Genomic DNA, 8,445 nt, shown 5'->3' with positions numbered 1-8,445 from the left:
CTCAAATTGTAAAATTCGGCCTCCTTCTTCTTGCGATAGCTCTTGGGTATATACTTGTCATATAAGTCTGCTTTGAATTGTTCCCAGGTCAGATTTTCCAACTGCTCGGCGGTCATCATTTTCATTCTCGCTTTCCACCAGAAATCAGCTGACCCAGTCAGTTGAAAGGACACGCAATTCAGGCGTTCTTGATCAGTGCATCGCAAAAAGTTGAAAATGTGCTCTATAGCGCGTATCCAGGTTTCGGCCTCTGCCGGATCCCCTATTCCGTTAAAGGTAGGTGGGTTATGTCGTAGGAATAATTCTTCGATTTGTCGTTCTGGCTGCACAAGTGGTGGGACAATTTTTGGTTCTGGCCCAGCTTCCGGACCTCTTTCCTCATTTCGGGGACCCCTTCCCCTTCCTCTCGAACGTCCTCGTCTTGGTGGCATTCTAACGAGTCAAAACATACTATCGTTTCTATAGTCGCTCCTTAACTCATCGAGTTCTGCTCTTACTAAAACTTAAGCGAGCATATAAATAAAACATAGCGGGACGACTTGCCGTGAAAGACCGATAAGGTCACTATATGCACCCCATAAGAAAATTTGCCTCAATGAGGACTTCACATCGATATGAGAGCCTGGATCTAAAGATCTATCTAAGTGCTACCCCTGACGTACTGGCCATCTGGCGGAACCATTACAAAGTATTCAATCACGGAACGCCCTGCGGTTCGGGTGATCACACTTCGAACTACCGCACCTCAACATCGTAAGATCTTAACACTATACTCGGGTATAAATCATGTAGTCGCTATCATGCTGTAAGTAGGACTGATTGAGGTTCGAAGGAGGTACTCTAATATGCTGCGACTAGCTAACCATATATATATATATATAACACACTCATCATTATGAGAAATGCTCATCATACTCGTTTGGTTAAGGCCATAGTTGATTCGGTGTCCCGCCTTGCGTGAACAGTTCGAATGAAGAACTATGCCCGTGTCATTAACTAGCATGACACACTTCTTTACACCTCATTGTATCCTGGTTGCCAGCTTCTTGTGTCCCCTTGTGTGACGTTTGACTTCCACCTCTGGTGGCTCAGTCTTCACCTTAACCAGTGGTGAAAAGTAATTGTGTTTCAGCTAGTTGCTTCTACTGTCTTTCTCACAATAGTGATCATGGATTCTTAACGCATCTACGTTCATTGAGTCATCTTCTCAATAAAGACATAAATATGATATAAAACACTTGCACATTCGTGCGAAATATAAAGCTTTCGACTTTTGAAAATCTTTTGCTGTTCTTCCTCCTGGTTGAGCATGGCGATGTGATGAAGTGTTGAGCTTTGGTTGACTGACTCATATATACTAGTGATCATACTAGAAAAATGGGTTAACTCTAGGGTTCAGAGCAAACAACCTCGCTCTGATACCACTCTGTCACGACCGGACCTAACTAAGGATAATTACACCGGGGAACCGTGACTAAGGGAGGGAGATTAGGAGCGGGGGTAGAAGGGGGATAATTAAACAAGGAAGGATCGTATTTAATCATTGTTATCAAAAGGAATATTTACAATATAACGGAGGTTTCGTCATATTGACTCGAATAAACTAGTAAGTTCGGATAACTCCGACTTAGCCAAAATAACATAAAACTTTTGAGTACGCAGCGGAATAAGGTTCTGATTACATGTATGAAGACATGTATCCCCAGAGTTCATTATTACATAAGGATAAGACAAAAGGGTTCTGCTCGTCACTTCATCACCACCACCAGCTTTACAAGTTTGCTGGCAGAGTAGCGAACGAAGATCTCCTGCTCTTCGGTGGTTTCCTTGCTAAGAATGAGAGTGAGAATGAAGTGTTGGCTTGCTGAAATGAGACTAACAAGGAAGATGTTATTGGCTGCAACTTGAGCTTGCTAGGTAATAGGTACAGGGGTAGGGAGAAGAGGATTGGAGGGGTGGGGCGGCTGGCATAGGGGAAAGAAGAGGGTGTTGTTTCAGCAAATGCCTTGCACACACCCACACGTCTCCCTTTTTTTGTTACCTTCTTTTGATGTAGTAGGATAGTGTAGAGTAGGAGTAGGAATAGGATAAAAATATAGTTGGTGTTTATAGAAGATATGTTGTAAAATGGGATGTGGTGGATAATTGGAATAAAATCCTTTGTGTTTAAATTTTTTTTTCTAAATCTGTAATATGTAATGCGTTTGTGTATCTGTTTGATATCTGATTTCTAGGTATGCTAGAATAAATCTAAATTAAATTCGTAGATTTAATTCTTTGACTAGCATCTAAATTAAATCCGCAGATTTAATTTGCTTCACAGTCGGAATAAATCCACAACTCAAGTAAAAATAATAATAGTAATAATATTTCTATTGTAAAAATTTAAATAACATGACTTTGCTAAGTCAGTTATAATCTGAAATAATTATTGATTGCCTCAATAATCCTTATCGTGGTTTCACACGCGAAATAAAATAACTCTGCTTCAAGTATTATATACTCAAAGTCATAAGTTGAAATCAATTATAGATCATCACTGAAAGATGCAATAATTAATTATTGCATTACTGGTTTTTAATAAATATAATGAAAGAGCGGGTTACTACAATTATGTCCTTATCTACAGAGCTTAATAATTAGATTTGTTAATGACATTTTTACCGGTAGATATTGGCACCAATTTGGATAAAGAGGATAAGAAGAAATTGCGTATAAAGTTGATATCAGCATCACTTGCTGTTGGAGTCCTTGTGGCAAGCTTTATCAATGGAGGGATACTCTATCTGACGAGGCGAAAGTGGCGAGGTAGCAGGTTTCTCATTTTGAGAACATGCAGAGTCCGGATGCTAATTCTTTTTCCTTGTTGCAGTAAAAGCAAAAGATGAGGATATAGATTTGCCTACAATCAAAATGGCAGCCCTTGTGGAAGCAACAAATAACTTCTCCTCTGAGAACATGATAGGATCTGGAGGTTTTGGGTCTGTTTACAAGGTAATATGTATACCAACATGATCAAGCAGGGCAAGTTATCTACGGGACAGGAAATCGCTGTCAAAGATTGTCGAGAGGTTCAAATCAGGGTGTTGAGGAGTTCAAAAATGAAATAAAGTTGATTGCTAAACTTCAACATAGGAACCTCGTCAGACTTGTTGGATGTTGCATTCAAGGAGAGGAAATGGTGCTAATATATGAATACCTACAGAATAAGAGCCTCGATTGTTTTATTTCTGGTGCTGTCTGTTAAATCTTTCAAACTTTTTTTTGTTCTCTCTTTATTTTTCATGATTGATAAAATACATGGCTTAATATTTTTATTCTCGTTATTAGAATTTCTCTAATCTCACCATTTCAATAGGACATGAATCAAACAAAACTAGCTTATACTACTTTTACCTATCTAAACTCATCCTAAAAAATAAACGCTCCCTTAAAGTTTATTGTAGCAAATATTTGAATTGCTTATATTAATGAAGTAGTCGATCATGTTCAGATCATAAGCGAAGGATGCTTTTAACATGGCCTAAATGCTTTGACATCATCATGGGAATTGCAAGGGGACTGCTTTATCTTCATCATGATTCCAGGTTGAAGATTATCCATAGGGATCTGAAGATGAGCAATATTTTACTCGACGAAAACTTAAATCCAAAAATTTCTGACTTTGGCATAGCAAGAGCTTTTGAAGAAGACCAGTCTATTGTTAGAACAAAAAGAGTTGTTGGGACATAGTAAGTTTTCTTTTATCATATCATTTTTTTTTGTCATTTTTCATGGCGATCTTATGATGGAGAATTCTGTTCAGTGGCTATATGGCTCCAGAATATGCAAGTGACGGGAAGTTCTCAGTGAAATCTGACATCTTTAGTCTTGGAGTGGTATTGCTTGGGAAGAAGAGCAGATGATTTAAACACGAGGATCACAATCATACCCTCCTAGGCCATGTAGCCAAATAATTTTGATCTATTATTAGCAATATAAGAAAAATACACAAACTTAGCTTGGTGAATGTGGTGGCAGGCATGGTTGCTATGGAAAGACGAGAAGATTTTGGAAGTGATGGACGAATGTTTGAAGGAAACATGTGTTGAATCCCAAGTGAAGAGATGCATACATGTGGGGTTATTATGTGTTCAAAATGTAGCAGAAGATAGACCAATCATGCCATCAGTGGCTTTAATGTTAGCTACTGATGTTGCAATCCTGGCAGACCCCAAAGTGCCTGAATTTTTTATGGAAGAAAGCTTCGCCCAAGTACCAAGTTCTACGTCGCCGAGAAATGAGTCAAAGCATGCAACCATCACCATTACAGACTTGGAGGCCAGATGAGGCATTTAACTCTATCATAATGCATAAATATTTGTATTTTTTCTGAAAAATGTTGTGCCTCCTTAATGATGGTTATGTGTAGAAATACACAAGTAACATGCGATAACACTATATATAAGTCCAAGCGATCTTGTCGGACTAAACTTGATTCCACCAAGCTTGCTAATCATTGTGAATGAATTTTAAATATTGATCAAATTATAGTTCTGAGTTTAGAAACATTTACAGCTGGAAGACCAAAGTTAGAAACAAACTAGCAAATCATATGCTATCTTTTGATCTATCTTTCTAGACTTGAACTTCTGTAATTTATCTTACATCTACAAATTATACAACTCTCAATCTGAACATAAACATAGAAGCTCCAACCAACCAGGTGGCTGATCTAGGAACTCAAATACATTAGAGCAATTAGGTAGCAATCTCTCACCTGGCCTCCAAGTCGGTAAAGGTAAGTGTGCCATTCTCGGACTTTATACAAGGTGATTTAGAGCTTCGTGAAGGGCTACAACTCCCGTTAGTGTAATATCCCGGCTCATTAGGTTCAGGCAGGAGTGCTCCATCACTTGCTAACATTAAAACCACTGATGGCATGATTGGTCTATCTTCTGCGAAATTTTGAACACATAATAGCCCCACATGTATGCATCTCGTCACTTGAGATTCAACACATGTTGCCATCAAACATTCGTCCATCATTTTCATAATGCTCTTCTCTTTCCATAGCATCCATGCCTGCCACAATTTCCACTGGATAAGTTTATACTCTGAAACACACTTTTTCATATGACAATTATCAACAAACATTTGTAGGAAGAGGAATACATGGCCTAGAAGGCTATGATGATGATCGTTGTATTGAAATCCTCTTATCTTTTTCCCACTTATTATCTCTAGCAGTACCACTCCAAGACTATAGATGTCAGACTTCACAGAGAATTTCCCATGAAATGCATATTCTGGAGCCATATAGCCACTGCATAAAAATAATCAATCATTAGGCCACCATGGAAAATAGCAATGTGCTTTCATGAGATGAAAGAAAACTTACTATGTTCCAACAACTCTCTTTGTTCTAGATAGACATTGATCCTCTTCAAACGTTCTTGCTAAGCCAAAGTCTGATATTTTTGGATTTAAACTTGCATCTAGTAAAATGTTACTTGTTTTGAGATCCCGGTGGATAATCTTGAGCCTGGAATCATGGTGGAGATAAAGCAGTCCCTTTGCGATTCCCATGATAATGTCAAAGCGCTTAGGCCATGTCAAAATTTTCCTTCGATCTTGATCTGCACATGATCGAGTACTTTATGAGTATCAACATCTGACATGTCAACTAAATGGTAGGATAAATTTGTTGAATTTAAACAAAAAAAGGATGAGGGATATATTTGGCCACTACCAAAAACAAAATTATCCAAGCTCTTATTCTGTAAGTATTCATATATTAGCATCATTTCCTCTTCTTCAATGCAACATCCAAGAAGCCTGACGAGGTTTCTATGTTGAAGCTTGGCAATCAACACGACTTCATTCTTGAACTCTTCAAGACCCTGCCCCGAAGTTTTTGACAATCTTTTGACTGCGACTTCTTCTCCTTCTGATAGATTGCCCTGCTATGCATCATAATATAGGAGTAAGTATGTCTGCAAAATAGAAGCAATGCTCAAGTTGAAGAATGTGTCAAGGTTAATTACCTTATAAACAGGACCAAAACCTCCTAATCCTATCATGTTCTCTTTGGAGAAATTGTTTGTTGCTTCTAGAATAGCTGCCATTTTGATCAAAGGCAATTCTATATCCTCGTTATTCCTCTTTAGTGCTATGAAGCGTGAAAAGACAAAAGAACTAATGCCTCAGGGTCTGGTTGACTGCGTAATCTGAACATTATAACAGAATTTTCAAGAGTAATCCACTACACAAGTCATTGTTGTTACCTCGCTTATTCCTTCTTGTCAGTATAAGTAAACCTCCATTGATAAAACTCGAGACAATTACTCCAGTAGCAATTGATATTAGTATTAAATTTGTTGGCGCTTTCTTCGTCTCCAAATTGGAGTTAAAATCTACATGCAAAATCACCAAGAACAGTGAATATTGAGGCATTCTGTTATGTTTTTTGGGTTTCCTGCTGTTGGAGAAAAAGGGGGCTAGCCACTAGACAAGGGTGAGAAGGTCGTATAGATAAATGCACACTTGTTCATATTCATACAAATTTCTTCCGTATAAATAAAGGGTAGCAGATTTAACACTCTCTTGTTTACCTGAGAAAATGTAAGCTAGAAAATATGTAGAAGGGTGATAGAAATAGTTACCTAGTTCTGAAAGTGGTAGGCGAATATAGATTTTATGCAGAACATGTGTTGCAGGAAGCTCTCTGGCATCAAGGAGATCCCCATACCACATCAAGCAGCCTCTGCCTCCATTACTTATGTATGGATGAGCATACGCGGTGCAGCTACAGTTTTTCAAGCACTCAGCTTTGCACTGCTCAAGGCTCATGCTAGTATTCAACCAGTATCTCAGCATATTAGGATACTTCACCCCTCTAACCTCTACAAAGCCATCTCCACTCTCGCAATTCAACGCCCTAACTCTACCACATCCATTAGACCAGTCTTGAAGCTCCCATTCCTTCCTAAACTTGGGGGAAAATCCTTTGAAACAGTCGCATCTCTGTGCCTTTTCAACCGCGCAGATGGCGTTGGGACCGCAGTAACCATACTCGTCGCATTCGTCTCGTGGAAACGGGTACACAGGATTCCACCTATCCTTCCCTGGATTCATAATATAGTGGAGTATTGAGCCAGATACGTCTAATGTTGCTCGTACGATAATTGAGCTTTGATAAGGCATTTTGATAGATATCAACCGCTCTTCTTTGAAGATCAATTCAGTTGCGGGGACAGTACTGCGGAAGCGAGGCATACCGTTGAAATAAATGCCATTCCACTTTCCAGTTCGAAATCTCTTCCTTGTGCCTCTGTACATCACCATCTCACCCATGGCATGGCTCTCGATCTTCGCGAAGAAATCTCCGGGTGAAGGATCATCCCAATTTCTCCATGATGTCAAGTTCGTGCTAACGCCGGCATCAAGGTCATCTACCATCTTCATCCCTGATAGCCACGTGTCAGTGGGGAAATCAAAACTCTGCCATATGTAGAAGCCTTCCTCCGTCGCCTCGTCCACAACAACTAGGTTTCCAGTTTCTAGGAGCCGTACAACTGGACGCGATGCCGCCGTTGATGGATTCGCCGACCAGATAACGCTTCCACTTGTGCTTATAAGGAGAGTGCCGTTTCCAGCAACTGCGAAGACGACTCCTTGTGAATCAGTGATGGGATTGTTTCTGTTTGCAACCCAAACTACTGTATCAGGTATGGCTTTGTACCATATCCCTAAGAACAAATTCGCTGATTTTCCAGGGCGGAAAAACCCGAGCTCAAAAACTTGGGTCTCAGAAACCAAAGTGTGGCCAATAGCAAGGGTTTGGTTGTTGAAAAGTGAATGATCTGCTCCAGTGGTTGATTTGAGAAACGCGATGGAGTAAACCAAAGAGCTGAGAATTGCAGTGAAATAGAAAGACGCCATTTTCCTGGCGATCCTATTTAGTCACCAAAAAAGATGAAGTAGAAGACTTTGATGGATAAATGATGCGAGAATTGGATTCTTAATATGAGAACTAATAAAATACAATAAAAATTTACCAAAATTAACTATATTCAACGTTTGATTTAATAAAGCATTGTATTTTAAGATTTGACTTATCCATCTTTTGTTTATTGTCATTCCACACAAACTGACAATAGCATCCACATTGACTAATAGTATATGCTCCCTTTATTTCAATAGGCTCATTTTCGTTTTTTGCGACGTTACATTTCAATAGGCCCAGTCTAAAATTTGAAATAATTAGGGCTCTAATTAAAATTATAATTACTTAATTAAAAGAGATATACACCCCTAATTAAAACTCTAAAAATGTACTCTCATTGTGGAATTCTCTACTTCCGCCTTTTCCATTCTCTCACTCAACGACGAGCGTCGCTGCCATTTCCACCACCTCCGCCACTCTCCTTCTCTCCTTTCTCGGCCATGGCGGCCTTCTCCCTC

General features: G+C 39.2%; 2 protein-coding genes across 2 annotated transcripts; both read right to left on the bottom strand.

The window, feature by feature from the left end:
• Positions 1 to 4,626: 4,626 nt before the first annotated feature.
• LOC131007707 (G-type lectin S-receptor-like serine/threonine-protein kinase SD1-1) lies at positions 4,627 to 5,927 on the bottom strand. Its single transcript, XM_057934642.1, has 4 exons — positions 5,732 to 5,927; positions 5,381 to 5,618; positions 5,155 to 5,305; positions 4,627 to 5,064 (listed from the first exon to the last, which is right to left on the bottom strand). Exons 1-4 carry the CDS (start codon positions 5,784 to 5,786, stop codon positions 4,756 to 4,758), a joined length of 753 nt encoding a protein of 250 aa, XP_057790625.1. The 5' UTR covers positions 5,787 to 5,927; the 3' UTR covers positions 4,627 to 4,755.
• Positions 5,896 to 7,977, bottom strand: LOC131007680 (S-locus-specific glycoprotein S6-like). Its single transcript, XM_057934613.1, has 3 exons — positions 6,645 to 7,977; positions 6,267 to 6,395; positions 5,896 to 6,151 (listed from the first exon to the last, which is right to left on the bottom strand). Exons 1-3 carry the CDS (start codon positions 7,921 to 7,923, stop codon positions 5,946 to 5,948), a joined length of 1,614 nt encoding a protein of 537 aa, XP_057790596.1. The 5' UTR covers positions 7,924 to 7,977; the 3' UTR covers positions 5,896 to 5,945.
• Between the last annotated feature and the right edge of the window lie 468 nt (positions 7,978 to 8,445).

Source organism: Salvia miltiorrhiza, chromosome 2 (assembly GCF_028751815.1).
Source record: "Salvia miltiorrhiza cultivar Shanhuang (shh) chromosome 2, IMPLAD_Smil_shh, whole genome shotgun sequence".
NCBI classification, from domain to species: domain Eukaryota; kingdom Viridiplantae; phylum Streptophyta; class Magnoliopsida; order Lamiales; family Lamiaceae; genus Salvia; species Salvia miltiorrhiza.
The sequence above is the reverse complement of the archived record's forward strand: the minus strand, read 5'-3'. Positions and strand labels throughout refer to the sequence as shown.